This window comes from Pteronotus mesoamericanus, unplaced genomic scaffold (assembly GCF_021234165.1).
Source record: "Pteronotus mesoamericanus isolate MK-2021 breed Mesoamerican mustached bat unplaced genomic scaffold, CSHL_Meso_final scaffold_85, whole genome shotgun sequence".
Taxonomy (NCBI): Eukaryota; Metazoa; Chordata; class Mammalia; order Chiroptera; family Mormoopidae; genus Pteronotus; species Pteronotus mesoamericanus.
This window is the reverse complement of record NW_026555329.1, coordinates 41,274,880-41,294,420: the sequence shown is the minus strand read 5'-3', so window position 1 is coordinate 41,294,420 and position 19,541 is coordinate 41,274,880. Positions and strand designations below refer to the sequence as shown.

Genomic DNA, 19,541 nt, shown 5'->3' with positions numbered 1-19,541 from the left:
GCCAGCCTGGTGTGCAGGATGTCGCTACTGGAAGCCGTCCTCTTCTTCTCCTTCTGGGCTTGTGAGTTCCCCCATCATTTGTTAGAGAGAGACCAAAGAAATCCTTTATTTTTACACCTTTACGTGTCATTTGTTCATGAAAATCTATTTAATTATTTTTGCTTACAGGTGGCCTTGGGCAGTTAAAGTTGGAGCAACGTGATATATCAATTTCCAGGGCAAGAGATAAGACTGCCCATATATCTTGTACCGTGTCTTCTAGCACCTTTAGCACAGACTACATACACTGGTACCGGCAGAAACCAGATCAGAGTATAGAACATTTAATATATGCTCACTCATCAACCCCTACTCGTGGGAAAAACAATAAAATTGAAGCAAGTAAAGATCTTCACACTTCCACTTCCACCTTGAAAATAAATTTCTTAGAGAAACAAGATGAGGCCGTGTACTTCTGTGCCTGCTGGACTAGCACGCACAACGTTAGAGTTGCCAAGATACCAGTGCAAGAACCACCCTCAGTCTGTGCCCACACACATCCTTCTCAATATGGGCGACCGCAGAGGCTGCACATCTGGGCACCCAGCCTGAGCCTCCCTCCCCACAGAACTTGAGTCGTGTACTATTTTTTTGGCTACAAGGATTACTCATAATGGAAATGGTATGGCGCAGGCTCAAAGAGGAAATCAAGTGCCAGGAAAGATGCCTGTGATATTATATCTTATGTGACCATCACAACACACTTGCAATGTAATGATCATTTTTCCACTTTACTTTTAATAATAGGTTAGAGAGATAAAAATTACTTTCAAAACCTGAAACCCCACACTGCTTCAACTCTGCCAGGCCATCCTAAAGGTGTTCAGTGTTTATTTACTCCATACATTTTGCGGTGGATATAGGATGGAGCGCCTGCCCTTTCCTCTCGGAGAGGAAGATTATCCATTCCATATTGAGGGATGTGTCACAGCCTGACCAACACACTTTTGCACAGGCCTCACGTCCCCTGGGATCATGAGATGATCACATGACAGGGTGGATACTCATCAGGGTCCACTTCCCTAGAATCCTGCTGGGATCCTGGGAGGATCATAGTGGTCATTCACTTCGGGCTGCCACTCTTTCTCAGGCACTGTTCTAATTCATCTCATGTTTGTGAGAATCTGTTGACATACTATCATGATTCACCCTTTACAGATGAGGAAACAGAAGCATAGAGATGTTATTTACTTTGTCTGTGGTCACTGAGATACTAAGGGTGGATAAAGGGCTGGGCTTCTGGCTTCAATGACTGTCCTTGCAACTGGCATGCTACCTGCATCTGAAACACAGGCAATAGAAATGGCATCTAGTCTGTAGTTCCTACAGTGAAAGAGGAAAAACTCTCATTCAAAAAATAATTACTGAAACAGATTACTATTCTAAGCTGAGTCTGAGTTTAAATGTTGTCTATCTAGAATAAGTATAGATATCATGCCCATTTGACTTTCAAAGTGTAAAACAAAAAGCAATAACATTATTTTACTATTTTTTTGAGTTAACAGAAATAAATGTAAAAAGAAACCCTGCTGGTAGGACATTTTCTAACAGAATATCTGTCCTTGACATTCCTGGAACACAGCCACACCTATACATTTACATACTGTCTATGGCTGCTTTGGAGCAGCTATAGGAGCAGAGATGAGTAATCACAGCATAGATCTATGGTTACAAAGCTAAAATATGTTATCTGACAACCTACGGAAAACATTTGCCAGCCTCCGTTGTGTACCATGAAGTTAGGGAGTGAGTTTTTAACTATAGAAAAAACTCAAAGATGTAATAAGAGAAAATAATGGTAACTTTTAGTACATGAAAATGAAAGCAAAGTTTGAATGGTAAAAAGCAACATAAGCTGAATCAAAGAACAAATCACAAACTATGGAAAATATTTGCAAGCTGTTTAGCCGATGAAACCCTACTATCACTGACATGAAAACTACATTTTTAAAATGGAGAAGAAACATTGAAAATATCCTATATGAACATGGGAAAAGACATAAAAGGCCAATTCATAAAGAGTGATATAAAAATATTTCTTAAACATATAAAAATGCTCATCTTCACTTATAGTAAGGTAAATGCAAATCAATACTACTTTGAGATACTATTTCTCATCCATGAGATTTGCAAGAATTTAAAAGTTTGACACTGTACTCTGCTGGTTAATCAATGCAGAAAAATAATATGCATTGCTGGCAAAAATACAAAATACAACTTTCTGTAGAGATATTTGGATATATCTAAAAAAACTTCATATGCACTTAGTTTTTCACCAAGCAAAAAATCTTTTGAAATTTACCCCAAATGCACAACTTTCAACAATATAAAAATATATATACTAATATTAATCATTGTGTGACTGCAAAATATTGGAAATCACATAAATATATAAACATAGGAGATTGAATACATGATAGCACATGCATAATGGAGTATATACAGCTCTGAAATAGAATGAGAGATGCAAAATTATTCATATTTCTATATATAGTTGACCCTTGAACAACATGGGAGTTAGGGGATTTGATGCCCTACACAGTAAAAAATTCTGTAACTTTTGACTCCCCAAAAACTCAACTGCTGTCTATCTTTGGTTTCAGTGGGGCAGTGGTTTCAGGGCCCCCTACAAATACCAAAATCTGTGGATGCTCAAATTCCTTATTTTAAAAAACATAGAACAATGCATAGAGTCAGCCCTCTGCATCTGTTGACTCCCAACTGCAGGCTGAAAATGCTATTTTTGATCAACCTTTGGTTGAATCTGTGGATACTAAACCCATGGGTCCATGCAGTTTAAATCTGTGTTGTTCAAGGGTCAACAGTCCTGACCATTAACAGTTGGAAATTTAAATTTTAAAAATAATACTATTTACAATAGTAACAAAAACCTATATAATATTTAGAAATAAATTTAAGCAAAGATACCAAGGATTTATATGCTGAAAACTATAAAACTTTGATGACAGAACTTGAAGAACAACCAAATAAATGGAGAGATGCCATGTTCATGGATTGGAAGACTCAGTATATTTAAAATCTCAAATTTTCCCCCAAAAGATAAATAAACTTAATGTAATCCTAATCAAAATCTCAGGAAGACCTTTTATAGAAATCAAGATGCTGGTTTTAAAATATATATGGGAAGGCAAAAGACATAGAATAGCCAAAACAATTTTGAAAAGATTAAAATCTCAGATATACTCTTAAGATACAATGATCTAGACAGTGGGATATTGCTGAAAAAGACAGAAACATAGATAAAAGAATCAGAAAAGAGAAACCAGAAGTAGGCCTACGAATATGTGGTTAAGTGATTTTTATCTAAGGTGCTAGGTAAATACAAAAATGAATAATGGATAGACTTTACAACAAAGAGTATTAGAACAATTGTTCATCTATTTGAAGAAAAAAAAAAACCCTCCATCCATACCAACCCCATAAGCAAAAATGAACTTGAAATGAATTACAGGACTTATATAAAACTGAAAGTGATAAAACTTCTAGATGAAAATACAGGAGAAATTTATTGTGACCATGGATTAGACAAATATTTTTTACTACAAAAAAAACCACATATAAATTCCATGTTCATAAAAATTAATATTTCTGCTATTTTTAAGACATTAAAAATGGAAAAAAAGAAGCTACAAATTAGGAGAAAACATTCTCAAAACACATGTCAAAAAATAAAATAAAACAAACCAAGAATGGTGTCAAAATACATACAGAGCTTTCACAACTCAATTTAAATAGCAATGCAATTAAAAAATGGGAAAGAGGACCAGCATGTGCTCAGAGATATAGAGAGGGGGAAATGACCTCGCACCCTCTTACAACAACATAAAAAAGGGACAAACTAAAACTTAATGACTTGCACAGATTGAACTTGCACAGAACTGAGTTGCAGGGAATGTGACTCAAAATCTGGAGGCAAAGAGACACTTTAGGGAGAAACATGAGCTAAGCATTTGTTTACCTCGCACACATGCTGCCCATCACCAATTAAGCTGGTCAAAGATTAAATAGAAATATTTACTAAAATAATAAGACCTGAGTATAGACAGGTACAGAGTGTGAACACTTAGGAATCACAGATATAGGGTATTTTCCACTATCTTTTAAGCTTTTTCTCCGTCCACGGATTCCTACACAGAAGATCAGGGAGAATCTGGAGAAAGCTCCACCGATAGTGCTGGCCGCAGATGGGGGACAGAGCTGCTGCTGCAATCCACCCAGACCTCATCCACTCCGTCTCCGCTGGAGGAGAAACAGAGACCTAATCTGCAGGGGAAGGCACAATGAAAACTTTGCCTGGAACCATCTCTTCTAATTCCACAAAGTAATAACTTTTCATCGGCAGGAAAATGGGCATCAAAGTGGTATTGGGAAAAATGCAATAAAAAATAAAAATATATTTATTAATTAATAAATAAATAAATATTTCTATGAGGGGAAAAAACAGTGTGAAGTGGGTGGGTACCTACTGCAGCTGGGCTAAGGAACATGGGTCAGAGTGTGCTGCCTCTGGGAGAGGGGCAGGAACATTTATGAAGGCCCCTTTTTCAACACCCAGTTTTACTGCACCTGTTTACAACTGGGTCAGAAAATATCCACTTTCCTCAACTCTCACCAGCATGCAGGAAATTGTGAATAAAAATCACTGGAATATAGCTATCGGTGCTTCAAGAGACAGACTTTCTCTGGGGAGCAGAGCAAAGGGAAGACTCAAAAAGTGAGAAGACAAAAACAAAGAATGACCGCACAAAGTTTAAATCTCTGCACCCTAAAAACAGCAAGCTCCAACTCTGATAATCAAACCAACCTCAAAATTGGTATAATTCCTGATTAGAATACCACAAATCCCCACACTAAAGTCCTAGCAGAAGGAAAGGTGTGCTCATTTCCAAGCATAAAATATATTTACCTCAGCATCTACTGTACCATACATGTTCATATTCCAACCAAGAATTTCAGAGGCACAAAAAAGGCAAGAGGAAAATCAGTCTAAAGACTCAAAGCAATCATTAGTGCCAGGCTGACACATGACACAGATGTCGGAGCTAACAGTCAGGGAATTTGAAATAAGTATGATTAATGTACTAAAGGCTCTAATGGAAAAGGTAAAGCAACATGTTATATCAGGTAGGTAATTGCAACAGAGAGATGGTAATTATTTAAAAAAAAAAAACAAAGAAAAACACAGTAACAGAAATGCAGAATGCCTCAGAAGGGCTCAACAGTAGACTCAGTAGATAAGGAACGAATTTGTTAATGGGAGGACAGGCCACTAGAATTTCCCCACATTGCAATGCAAGGAGATGAGGTAAAGAAAGAGACAGAGCATATAATCATACATCATAAAAGTATGGAACAATGGACAATATCCAGTTTTCAAACACACTTGTAATTACAATCCAAAAGCAGAAGAAATACAAAATGGAGAAAAAAAATATTTGAAGAAATAATGGCTTAAAGTCTTCCAGACTTAGTGGTAGGGACCAAAGACAAAGACAAAGAAAAATTCTTGAAGGCAGCTAGAGGAGAAAAAAATAGCAGACCTCCATCAGAAACAAGCAACCAAGGAGACTTTGCAGGGAAGTTTCTAAAGTATTTTAAAAAAACAAACTGGTAACTCAACAAAAATATCCTTCTTTATCTCTCCCTATCCCTCCTCCTCCCTCCATCTGTCCATCTCCCCATCTCTGTTTTGGACCAATAAAGGACTTTAGTTCTTTAACCAAAAAAAAAAAAAAAAGAAAAGAAAAGAAAAAGGCTTCCTTACAATAATATCATTGGTGGTGACAATCACACAGTAATGACAGAAATCTGCTGATGAATTTCATTAGCAGACCCATTTCCACAGGATGTTTTGGGGAAATACCTCTAACCCCTTTTACTGTAGCTTCTGGGTCTTAGCTGTGTGTTCAGTGCATTACTTCCTCTTAGTAAATTCGCCCTTGGATTTGCTCTACGATCATCCCATTATTCAACCTCCTCAACAGCCAAGGGCTGGCAGAATGCTGCTCCTGCCCCAGGTCGTCGTGGTGGCCTACCTTTGGACTTGTGAGTGGCTTTACTCAGTAGAGTAAATCTTATTTACTCGAATCTTATTGATTCAAAGGGAGGCAATAAAAAGCCTGGACATTCAAGTAACCCATGAAGGTGGGAGAAAGTCACATGGTCATTCAAACTAAACTGACAGATTCCACCACACCTTGAATTTTTCAGGAAGAAAATGGAAACTGCAGATTTCAAGATTTTCATTATCAGAGAACAAATATGTAGTTTTAATGCATGTCAAAATTTCACTAATTTTTGCTTTTGTTTTTCTTTCAGACACAGCTGGAGACACTCAAATAACACAATCCATAACATCTATTACCAAGAAAGAAGGAAACACAGCATTTCTTGAATGCCAAATAAGAGATATCTCAAGGAAGAATGTATATATACACTGGTACCGACTGAAGCCAGACGAGCCACTCAAACGAATTCTGTATATTTCTTCAAATGACAATGTTATCCATGATCGAGGAGTTAGTGAGGAAAGATATGAAGCAAGGAAACAGCAGAGTAATTTGCTGGCCAGCCTCAGGATACACCAAGTGACGAAGGCAGATGCTGGCCTGTATTACTGTGCCTGCTGGGTGGAATACACTGCATGGAAACCCTCACTGTCGCTGAACGAAAACCCTCCCGTGCTGTGCCATCTGTGCAAAAACACACCCTTCCTCCTTTCTGCCACCCACAGGGGCCTCCTAGTAACTGGAGGACTTTTCTCCTGTACCTGTGTCCTGAGCAAGGGCTGAGCTAGAGTCCTAGGAGCCAATTTATGATGGTCCTTTCAGTAATGTCATTTTATCATCTATGCTCACCTCTCTGGGGCCTATGCTGGCTTTTCTAAGTGTCCTAAATTGTCTCTGCTTCACCATCTATGGGAAGGGAGCCTCCTTGAAAAGAAGCCATAATCCAGTGCTCAACATGGTTTGTTGACTTTGAATGAATGAATGAATGATGGTAGATATAAGGGCTTTTGGGTGACATAGACCTAGGTTTCAAATTTCTGCTCAGTCTCTTACTGACAGCATAATCCAGGAAAGTTACTAAATTGGGCTCATTCTGTTTTCCCAATTTTAAGTGGTCAAAATGTTAACACCCTGATAAGGTTGCTGAGAACTGCATGGGTTTTCATGCATGAAAGTTTTTACATTGTGTTCAACAAATCACAATGTCTTTCCCCATGATCACTAAACCACTTCACTGAGCCATCTTAGGAACTTTTTGTTTTGTTACGTTTTGTTTTGTTTTGCTTTTTTGCAAAGAGAAAGTTTTTATTTGTGGGATGGGCTACAGGAAGGCACAGATATCTATTTCTCTTTATATATATATGTATATGTATATATATTATTGATTATGTTATTACAGTTGTCCCATTGTTTTCTCCCTTTTATTCCCCTCCACCCTGCACATCCCCATCCCAACAGAATTCTCCTCCCCCTTAGTACATGCCCATGGGTTGAACATATAAGTTCTTTGGCTTCTCCATTTCCTATACTATTCTTAACCTCCCCCTGCCTATTTTGTACTTACAATTTATGCTTCCTATTCCCTGTATTTTTCCCTTATCCCCTTCCCACCCCTCCCCACTGATAAACCTCCCTGTGATCCGCATTTCCGTGATTCTGTTCCTGTTCTAGTTATTTGCTTAGGTTATTTTTGGTTTTTGGTCTTTTTAAGTTAAGTTGTTGATAGTTTTGAGTTTGTTGTCATTTTACTGTTCATAGTGTTTGATCTTCTTTTCTTAGATAAGTCCCTTTAACATTTCATATAATAAGGGCTTGGTGATGATGAACTCCTTTCACTTTCCCTTTTCTGGGAGGCACTTTATCTGCCCTTCCATTCTAAATGATAACTTTGCTGGATATAGTGATTTGGGTTTTAGGTCCTTGCTTTTCATGACTTCGAATACTTCCTTCCAGCCCCTTCTTGCCTGCAAGGTTTCTTTTGAGAAATCAGCTCACAGTCTTATGGGAACTCCTTGGTAGGTAACCCTCTCCTTTTCTCTTGCTGCTTTTAAGATTCTCTCCTTATCTTTAACCTTGGGTAATGTAATGATGATGTGCCTTGGTGTGTGCTTCCTTGGGTCAACTTCTTTGGGACTCTCCGAGCTTCCTGGATCTCCTGGAAGTCTATTTCCTTGGCCAGATTGGGGAAGTTGTCCTTCATTATTTTTTCTAATAAGTTTTCAATTTCTTGCTTTTCTTCTCCTTCTTTTTCTGCATCTCTATGATTTGGATGTTGGAAGGTTTAAAATTGTGCAAGAGGTTCCTAAGCTTCTACTCATTTTTTGAATTCTTGTTTCTTCATTCTATTTTAGTTGAATGTTTATCTCTTCCTTCTGCTCCAAGTCATTGATTTGAGTCCTGGTTTAATTCCCTTCACTGTTGGTTCCCTGTATATTTTTCTTTATTTCACTTTGCATAGCCTTCATTTTTTCCTCCATTTTTCAACCATATACAACCATTTCTGTGAGCATCCTGATTATCAGTGTTTTGAACTGTGCATCTGATAGGTTGGCTATCTGTTCATCACTTAGTTCTATATTTGGAGCTTTGATCTGTTCTTTCATTTGGGCCACATATATTTTTGTCTCAGCATGCCTATTTCATTGTAAGGGGTGGAGCCTTAAGTATTCGCCAAGGTGGGGCAACCCAGTTTGCTGTGTTGTGGTGCTGTTTGTGAAGGAGGTGTCTGAGAGGGAACAATGCCACTTGCTTGGCTCTCGCCTGGCTTTCAGTAACTTACCCCACTATCCATAAGCACATTGGGCCCTTCTGGTGCTGATTCCCAGGTGGGTGGGTTTCTGTACATTCTAGGGCCCTGTGGGTTTCTCCAATGAACTCTCCTGTGAGGCTGGGAGTTTCTCCCCCCCCCTGCCACAACCCCCATAGGTTTTTACAACCAGAGGTTTTAGGGCTTTGTTTCCCCGCACTGAAACCCCAGGTTGCATGGTCTGGTCTCACTCCCCAGTTGTTCTTCCAGGTTTACCCACAAGCAAATGTGGGGCCACACAGTCCTCCAGCCACTGCCTTGCCATGCATCCTCTCTGCCCGGCTGCCCATCTCCGCCCCTCCAACCAGTCCAAATGAATGTTTCTTCTTTAACTCCTTGGTTGTCAGACATCCATACAGTTAAATTTTCTGGCAGTTCTGGTTAATTTTTGTTTTTAAATTTGTTGTTGTCTTTCTTTTGATTGTGCAAGACAGCAAAGTATATCTACCTATGCCTCCATCTTGGCCAGAAAAAAAATGGAACTCTTTAGAAATCATATCTTACATTGTCCTCCAAACAACAGTAGAATGTTAATTCTGAATAGCTAAGAATTGTGAATAGGAAAAGAGTGGAAGAAAGCAAACAAGATTTTTCTTCTCCAACATCCTTCTTCGCTCACAGCAGAATATAATAGCATCATAGTATTTAAAGAAATACCTACAATAATTGTTAATATTTACTAAACTTTGTAAATTTTCTGCAAATGATCTAGAATATGTTCATATTTCTACATACATATGTGGAAAGATGATTTTATTAGTGGTTATAAAGTAATGATACTTTCCATTCTTATGTTAGCCATAAAATAGCTACACACACTCACACAAAATATGGTTTAAAAAAAATCTATAACTGAGCTCAAGGAAATGTATGTTTGAAGCAACACTTTAAGGAAAAATGGGAGGAAATTGCTCTCAAGAGGAAGTTATTGAATTATTATAACACAGGTGTTTTGATGTGGTATTCTGAGACCTGAGAGATCCTGAATACCAGGAACATGATAAAATAACACTGCGACAGATTTTACTGAGAAAGACTTTCCTGGGTTATAAAGCAAGGCTTCCTCCCCTGTCACTGCCTCTGCAGAACAACAGTGGTCACTGTACCCCTGGTTTTGATTAACACCCCTCGGAGTGTCCACTCTGACTAGTCACTGGCAATGCCGAACCCATGGATTTTCCTTGTGTCTTTGGTTTGGGTTTGTAGGTTGACTTTTACCCTTACTTATCTTTTCATTGTTTTTATCTCCAGGGTCAACTTTTTCAAGTGCCTCTGAATTCCCCTCTTTGCTTTTCAGATGGAGACACCAAAATGAGAATATCTCAGGATCAGCTCTCCTTTACCCGGACACCAGATAAAACAGTGCACATAAACTGCAAGCTCTCTGGGCTTCCCCTCGAAAATGCCATTGTGCACTGGTATCAACAAAAAGAAGGGGAGCCCCTGAGACGAATCCTTTATGGCTCAACCAAGAATAACAAGGATGACAAGCTCAATCCCCGCTTGGAGACATACAGGAAAGAAGATGGCATCTTTTACCTGATAATCAATAATGTAGTCAAGTCCGATGAAGCCACCTACTACTGTGCCTGCTGGGATCTCACAATGTCACAGAGTCACAAGGGACCTGTAAAAAAACCTTCTCTGTTATTAACTCTCAATGCCAGTTACACTTGAACAACCAGAACATACCTTTTAATGCCTTTAATCATAAATTCATAAACTCTTGGGACAGGAATGGCTCTTAGGACATATTCAGCATAGTGCCTACACTGAAATGAGGAAGCTGGGGCCGCCTCAGAGATGGCAAGTGACTTGTCCAAAGCTAGTTAACCACAGAGGTAGGGCTCCACTTAGGTTACAGATTTTCAGTCCAGTGCCTCTCTAATGGTCTGTGTGGAAACTCTTTAGCAAAATTGTAATTCTTTCAAAAAGGAAGCTATAGCAACTAACTATACCTTGTTTCCAAAGTAAGGTCCCCAGAACTTGATACAGTCTGCTATGTAGGCAAAGTATGCGACTTCACACTGCTGAGAAGAGATAAAGCTCAGCAGGGGATGGAGTCCAAGCTCCTTCTATCTCCATGTTGTTTCCCCTTGGCTGCTTACTCCCCTTCATTTCTATAGTATCCTATCAGTTCAGAAATACCCAAGAACTGGAATAGTTTCCTGGCATACACATCAGATGTGTGGGCATGTAGGAGATAGAGTTTGGTTTTTCATTAATATATTTGTAAATGTTTGCCTGTTACAGAACAATGTGCTAAACCAAGTTTCAAATTTCCTGCTCTTCACTCTGACACCTGACACCTACCCTAACTGCATGGTTATACACTTGGTTCTAAACTTGATCGCCCTGACCTGCTTTCTACACTGTTAGAGTGATTTGAGACATTTTCACGTCCAAGGTCTTAGCAGCCACAACTTGAAAACAACAAATACAACAGTAGTAACAACAATCTACACCATGACATTGCAACTGAAAACCTCCCTTCTTGGATGTCTAATAAGTATCCAGAACACAATTATTGATTCTAATCTCACTCCCTCACCCCAACTCCCACAATTTGTAGTATTTTTCTCCATGAACTTTCCTGTCTCAGGAAAGTACAAAGGTGTATTATATCATTGAACACAATGGCAAGGATGTTTTATCAAACAGATGGTGTTTTCTTCATTTTTCTACATCTTTTACTTCCTCTAGTAACAAGAGAAAAAGAGGTGACAAAATCTGAGGATTCTTTAGTTTTTTCCCATGATATTAGATCTGAAAAAAGAGACAGGAGACCCTGGGAACCATGGCTTCACCGGCCAGAAAGTAAACCACAAACCCAGCCAACCCCAGGGGCACCGCCTTAGACTAGAATTGGCTTTCATTGGAGAGCCCCAACCTAAACCCTTAGATCCAGTGCAGAGAACTCGCACTGCTCTCTCTCTAACCTAATGCAAGTTTAGAAACTCTATTTTCTCACTGACTTGTGCAGGGTTGTCAGTGAGCTCATGATAGAAATAACCACTTAATCCAAATAATATGTATAATTTAAACCGTGTGGTTCAAATGTTCTCATGGACACTTTAATCTCCTAGTATAAGTCAAGGAAAGTGAAAAGAAACTATATTGTAGAATTTAATTGGATATTCCAATTAAACTAGACCTAGTCCTCCCAGATTCTTTTGCTAGGTGCTTGCACTGACTGCACAGTGCTGTTAGGATAATCAAAACAACCATTTCACCTGCTTTTTATTTAGGATGATACCATGATTCTCAGAAAGCAAGACCCAATGTCTCATATTTAACCATTTGAGACACAGGTCCTCTAATAATGTAGACCTGGAATGGGCCTGGAAACTGTCCCTGCCATACACATCTTTCCAACTCCACCCAAGAAGAGTGAAGTACTTGAAAGAACAGCGTTTGGGATTTTTTGACCTTGAAATCATATCCCTGCTCAGTTTGAAATCCCTAGCTTTCAGTTCCCTCTCTGCCTTCTAAGAGTAATAACCATTGTATAGGTAAAGCTGAGTAATTTATATGTATGTCTGATTCAGAGCACACCCTACATGTGTGAGTTTCTCTTCCTTTTAGTATGAGAGAATGCAGAGCCATGTCTTATGTCAGAGCAAGGAGAAACAAGAGAAAAGGAGATTTGGAGCTGAGATACAGTGTTCCTTCTCAAAGAACAATTTTTTTTTTCACAAAACCTGCCTTTCATGCATACCTATTCAGAAGAGACGAGCATATCTTGTTTACAAAATACAAACAAATGTTTCATCAAACATGTTTTCCTATAGGTGCTGTATGAATGAATTAAGAAGTGTCTGAATTGCACATAATAGCATGTGAAGTACCCAAAGTGGAAAGAAGCCCTGAGAGACTAGAAGTTCTTCAAGTTCAGAATGAAGACAAGTGGTAAATCTGCTAAAGGCAAGAACCTGATTGAATGTAACATGACCTGGCCTCTGCTGAACACAGGCCTGAGTTTTTGTAAACAAATAAACATAGTACTTTCCAATGATCTATTGTACTATATAGAAACATAACATATATGATCTAAGTGATGGGTAAATCAAAATTATGTCAGACTGTGAAAGCTAGTAGCTCCAGATAGTAATGATTTTGTCTTTTGTTCATGTCAACTAATATGTTAATTTTGCTTTAACTCAGCCTTTAGGCCGTCTTTCTTACAGAAGTTTCTGTTACTTACTCATGTACCAGATTTAATTAAGACAGTGAAATTTTTAGAACATAAACCAACATGGGAAAGATGCAGACATTCTTATTTTTTCAAGATGTCCACCACATCCTTAAATAAAACATGAAGTGTATCTTCATAACTTTTTAAACTATTTGATTGTTTATGCCATTACAGTTGTCCCAGTTTCCCCCTTTGTCCCTTTCCACCCATCTCCCCACGCCCTCAGGCAACACCCACACCATTGTCCTTTCCATGGGTCATGCATATATGTTCTTTGGCTGCTCCCTTCACCTTCTTTAAGCCAGTTCCCACATACCTCTTCTCTCTAAGAGATCTCAGTCTGTTCCCTGTTCCTATGCCTCGGATTCTATTTTGTTTGTTAGTTTATTTATTTCATTATACTGCATGAAAAAGTGAGCTTGTCCTTCATGACTGGCTTATTTCACTCAGCATAATAGTCTCCAGGTCCATCCATACTATCACAAAAGGTAAGAGTTCCTTCATTTTTACTGCTGTGTAGTATTCCATTGTGTAAATCAGGGGACTTCGCAGGCCGAGTATATTTTCCATGGATGGAAGAGTCATTCCAGACACCATTTGCTGGTCAAGGAAGGGGAAAGCAATTCTCTCTAGTGGGGAATGCCCTGAGCCCCCGTGCTCAGTGGCTTTTATTGAGAGGGTTACAAGCAGGGGATAGGTAGCAGGAATGTATAGGTAATCTAAGTACATCAGTAACTTAAGCTTACACAGAGAATAGGTGATGTTTAAAGGAGACAATGGCAGGATTCTGAATTGCTGGGGTCCGGGACAAACATTATGGCCCCAGGTGGGATTTGGATCAGGGTCCAGGAATTTTGTAAATTTCTTTCCCAGCCTTGAGCTGGTTATCTGGTATAAGATTAACAGAGCTTGAGGGAGAAACAAAGCATGCTTCAAGGAGTATAATTTACTTCTAGGCCTGATTTCCCCCCAGGGCCCTCGTAGTTATTATGGGGTCCTGCCTATCAACCGCATTACCAGTGTTCCAGCCAAGTCTTATGGGGCCTCTCCCAGGCCCCAGCTTGCATGGGACTACAGTCCCTGATACCACTCAAAGCAGCCCCCTAAATCGTAAATAACTACAGCTCTTTTATTCACTCATCTACTGTTGGGCACTTAGACTGTTTCCAGGTGTTCGCAATTATAAACAGTACTGCCATGAACATAGGGTTGCATATATACTTTTGAATTGGTGTTATGGAATTCTTTGGATATATTTCCATAAGTGGCATCATCTCTGGATCAAATGGCAGTTTCATTTTTAGTTTTGTTAGGAAATTCCATACTGTTTTGACACTGGCTGCACTAGTCTCATTCTCAACAGGAATTAGGGTCCCTTTTGCTCCGCATCCTCACCAGTACTTACTGTTTGATGATTTATGAAATGAAAACCATTTTGGCAGGTGTGAGGTGATATCTCATTGCAGTTTTAATTTGCATCTCTCTTATGATTAGTGCTGTTGAGCATTTTTTCATATGACTATGGGCCATCTCATTGTCCTCCTTGGAGAATTGTCTATTCAGATACTTTGCCCATTTTTAAATTGGATTGTTTGTGTCCTGGTTTTGAATCCTATAAGTACTTTATATCATTTGGATATTAAACTCTTATCTGATGTATAATTGGCAAATATGTTCTCCCATACAGTGTGTTCCCTTTTCATTTTGATGATAGTTTCTTTAGCTCTGCAGAACCTTTTAAATTTGTTGTAGCTCCATTTGTTTATTTTTTCCTTAGTTTCCCGTGCGCTGGGAGATGTGGGCAAAGATATTGCTACACAAGATACCTGAAACTTTACTGCTTTGTTTTCCTCTAGATATTTTATGGTATTGTGATTTATATTTAAGTCTTTTAACCATTTTGAGTTTATTCTGGTGTATGATGTAAGTTGGTGGTCTAGTTTTGGGGGTTTTTTTGCATGTATTAGTCCAGTTTTCCCAACACCATGTACTGAAGAGACTGTCTTTACTCCATGGTATGGTCTTGCCTCCTTAGTCAAATATTAATTGACCATAAAGGTGTGGGTTTATTTCTGGACTCTATGTTCTGTTCCAAGGATCTATATGTGTGTTCTTATGCCAGTACCAAGCTGTTTTGATTAGAGTGTCCTTACAGTATAGTTTGATATCAGGTATTGCGATCCATCCAACTTTGTTCTTCTTTCTCAAGATTGCTGAGTCTATTCAGGGTCTTTTTTCATTCCATTAAATTTTTGGAATATTTGTTCAAGATCTGTGAAATATGCCATTGATATTTTAATAGAAACTGCATTGAATCTATAGATTGCTTTGGGTAGTGCAGGCACTTTAATGATGTTAATTCTTTCAACCCATTAACATAGTATATGTTTTCACTTATTTATATCTTCCTCAATTTCTTTCTTCCATGTCCTATAGTTTTCCAAATACAGTTATTTTACCTCCTTAGTTAAATTTATTCATAGATACCTTTTCTGTAGCAATAGTAAGTGGGATTGTTTTCTAGGTTTTTCTTTCTGATAGTTCCTTATTGGTGTATAAAAATGCAATCAATTTCTGAGTACAAATTTTTGTATCCCACTAAATTGTTGAAATAATTTATTAAGTTGAGTAGCATTTTTGTGTGTTGTCTCTAGGGTTTTCTATGTACAATGTCATGTTAGCTAGGGCTTCCAGTACTATGTTGAATAAGAGTGGTGAAAGTGAATATATTTGTCTTGTTCCTGAACTTAAGGAAAACAATTTTTGTTTTGGCCTATTGAGCATGATGTTGGCTGTATGTTTTTTATAGATGGCCTTTGTTATGTTGAGGTATGATTCATCTATTGACACTTTGCTGGGAGTTTTTATCATAAATGGGTGTTGGGTTTTATCAAGTGCTTTTTCTGCATCTGTTAATATGATCGAGTGATTTTTATACATCATTTTGTTTATGTGATATATCACTCATATTGATTTGTGAATATTATACAAACCTTGCATCCTTGGGATAAATCCCACTTGATCATGGCATATGATCTTTGTAATATATTGCTGGATCCAGTTTGCTAATCAGGGATACTGGCATATAATTTTCTTTCTTTGTTGTGTCTTTATCTGGTTTTGAAATTTGAATAAATTTGGCCTTGTATAAAGAGCTTGAAAGTCTTCCTTCCTATGGATTTCTTTGGAATAGTATGAGAAGGATAAATGTTAGTTCTTCATTGAATGATTGGTAAAATTCACCTGAGAAGCCATCTAATGCAGGACTTTTGTTTGCTGGGAGTTTTTTTTTTTTATTATTGCTTTGGTTTCATTAGGAGTTGTTGGTCTATTTAGGTTTTCAGCTTCTTTCTGATTCATTTTTGGAAGAGTGTATGTTTCTAGAAATTTACCCAGTTAGCCCAGGCTGTCCAATTTCTTGGAATATAGTTGTTGATACTATTTTCTTACCATCCTTTATATTTCTGTGATATCAATTGTTACTTCTCCTCTTACTCTTCTGATTTATTTATTTGGGTCCTCTCTCTTTTCCTCTCAATGAGTCTGGTTAAAGGTTCATCAATTTTGCTTATCTTTACAAAAAAGGAATTCCTGGATTCATTGATCTTTTGAATTGTTTTCCTAGTCTCTAGGTCATTTATTTCCTCTCTGATCTTGATTATTTCCTTCCTTCTACTCACTATAGGCTTTGTTTGTTGTTTTTCTAGTTTTGTTAGGTGTAAGGTCAGACTGTTTATTTGATATCTTTTTTGCTTCTTAAGGTAGTCCTGTAATGCTATGAATGTCCCTTTCAGAACTGTTTTCTCTATGTCCCATAGATTTTGGGTTGTTTTATGTTAATTTGCATGTTTCCAGGTAATTTTTGACTTCTTCCTTGATCTCACTGATGACCCATTCATTATGTCACAATATGTTATTTGGGATCCATATATTTGAATGTTTTTGAGATTTTTTTTTTATAGAGGTTGATTTCTAGTGTCATGTCATTGTGATCTGAAAAAATGCTTGATATAATTTCAATTTTCTTGAATTTCTTTTTTTTGGCATATTGTATTTTATTACTTCAAGAAAGGTAAAAATGCAATTGAAACTCAAAAAATAAGATTCATACAGTGTATGGAGAAGGTGCTATGACTGATTAAACATGTCAAGAGTGGTTTGCGAAGATTTGTGTTGGAGATTTCTCACTGGACAAAGGGCCATGGTCAGGTAGACCAGTTGAAGTTGATAGCAATCAAATTGAGACATTAACTGAGAACAATCAATATTATACCACATGGGATATATCTGACATACTCAAAATACACAAATCAATTAAGTCATTGGTGAAAATGAAAAATGTATCTCTTATTTTGTGGAAAAAAAAAAAAAACAACCATACAGGCTTTGTGGCCAACTCAATAGTTATTTATGCCAGAAATGTAAGTTTTATCCTGATTTTCCCATCTGGACAGGAAATGTAATTACTTTCTTTATTTTTTACTGATAATTTGTATGTTGAAAGAGTATCAATTGCTCTTACCAAATTGTTTTGGCTTCCCCCCCACCCCCCAAAAAAAGGCTGTTTTCTTTTATGTATATTAGATTCTCACCCAATTGTGAAGATTAATTAATGAGAAAGAATAGCCTAAATTAAAATGGTACCCCTTAAACATTTTTTCTTTAATATCTTCCAAAAGAATTTTGTAAAAGTATATGTATCTTTGCACATTTTAAAGTTAACATTTAAATATTTTTATTTAAATACTTTTTGCAAAAGATATGTTATCTAGCATACTGCAAAAACTGACATTGAATTTCTTAAAACTTATTTTGTGTCCTAACATGTGATCTATCTTTGAGAGTGATCCATGTACACTTGAGAAAAATGTGTATTCTGCTGCTTTGGAATGAAATGCTCTATAAATGTCAATTACATCCATTTAATCTAGTGTGTTGTTTAAGGTCGTTGTTTCTTTTTCAATTTTTTTTTTTTTTTTTTGGTCTGGAAGACATATTTATTGGTGATAATAGTGTGTTAAAATCTTCTACAATGACTGTATTGCTGTCTCCTCTTCCTTTAAGCCAACCAAGAATTTCTTTATATATTGAGATGCTCCTATAAGAGGTACATACATATCTACCAGGGTTATGTCCTTTTGTTGGATCTATCCCTTTAGTATTATGTAGTGTCTTTCTCTGTCTCTTGTTATGGTCTTTGTTTTGAGGTCTATTTTGTCAAATATAAGTATTGCTACCTCAGCTTTTTTTCCACCTCCATTTGCATCAAATATTTTTCCCATCCCTTCATTTTTTAGCCTGTGTAAATCTTCTGTTCTGAGAAAGGTCCCTTGTATACAGCATATATATGGGCCATATTTTCTTATCCACTCAGCTACCCTATGTTATTTAATTGGAGTATTTAATCTATTTATATTTGAGGGTGTTACTAAGAGGTGTTTATTCATTACCATTTTATCTTTATACCTGTGTTCCTTTCTCTATTTCTTCTTCTTAAAGCAGTCCCATTAACATCTCTTGCAGTGCTGTTTTGGTGGTAATGAATTCCTTTAGCTTTTTTTTTTTTTTTTTCTGGGAAGCTTTTTACTTCACCTTCAATTTTAAATGATAGCCTACTGGAGAGGGTAGTCTTGTTTGCAGGTGCTTGCTTTTTATTACTCTGAATACTTTCTGTCACTCCCTTCTGGCCAGAACCGTTTCTGTTGAGAAATCAGCTGACAGTCTTATGAGGGCTCCCTTGTAGGTAACTAATTCTTTCTCTCTTGCTGCCTTTAAGATTCTCTCTTTGTCTTTAAACTTAGCTATTTTAATTATGAGGTGTTTTGGTGTGGTCTCTTTGGGTTTGTGTTGAGACTCTTTATGCTTCCTGAAATTGTGTGATTTTTTTCCTTCAGCAGGTTGGGAGAGTTTTCTGTCATTATTTCATCAAACAGGTTTTCTCTTTCTTTCTCCCTTTTTTCTCATTCTGGTACCCCTATGATGCACATATTTTATGTTTTACAGTGTTTCAAAGTTCCCTTAAACTATCCTCACTCTTTTTATGTCTTTTTTTCTTTTTGTTTTCTGATTGGATGTTTTTTCTACCCTGTCTTTCACATTGCCAATTTGATTCTCTGCTCCATCCAGCCTACTTTGAATTCCTTCTAGTGAATTCTTCATTTCAGATATTATACTCTTCATTTCTAACTCATCCTTATTCATAATTTTTTGTCCTTTTTCATGCTGATGTAATTCCCACTAAGTTCCTAATAGTTCCCCTAAACTTTCTTGTAGTTCTCACTAAATTCCTTGAGAATCCTTATAAGGATTGCTTTGAACTCCATCTCTGATAAATTTCTTTCCTTAATTTAGCTCTTTTTTCTGAGGATTTTCCCCACTAATTCTTTGAGGTTGTTTCTTTATATCCTTATTTTAGCTGTCTCTTTGTGTTTGCTTCTGTGTATTATATATACATATATGCCCTTTGACTCCC

General features: G+C 37.3%; 1 protein-coding gene and 1 gene segment (V, D, J or C); both read left to right on the top strand.

Moving 5' to 3' along the window:
* On the top strand, nucleotides 1–614 carry LOC129063172 (probable non-functional T cell receptor gamma variable 11). The segment is given in 2 exon segments: nucleotides 1–61; nucleotides 169–614. Coding segments are annotated over 2 exon segments (489 nt in total).
* A 5,445-nt stretch (nucleotides 615–6,059) lies between these two features.
* The window catches only part of LOC129063171 (uncharacterized), a 38,585-nt gene continuing 25,103 nt past the window's right edge, over nucleotides 6,060–19,541 (top strand). The window contains exons 1-3 of the mRNA XM_054564198.1: nucleotides 6,060–6,105; nucleotides 6,379–6,689; nucleotides 8,576–8,589. Coding sequence (XP_054420173.1) covers nucleotides 6,060–6,105; nucleotides 6,379–6,689; nucleotides 8,576–8,589 — 371 coding nt within the window. The remainder of the gene's footprint in view (nucleotides 6,106–6,378; nucleotides 6,690–8,575; nucleotides 8,590–19,541) is intronic.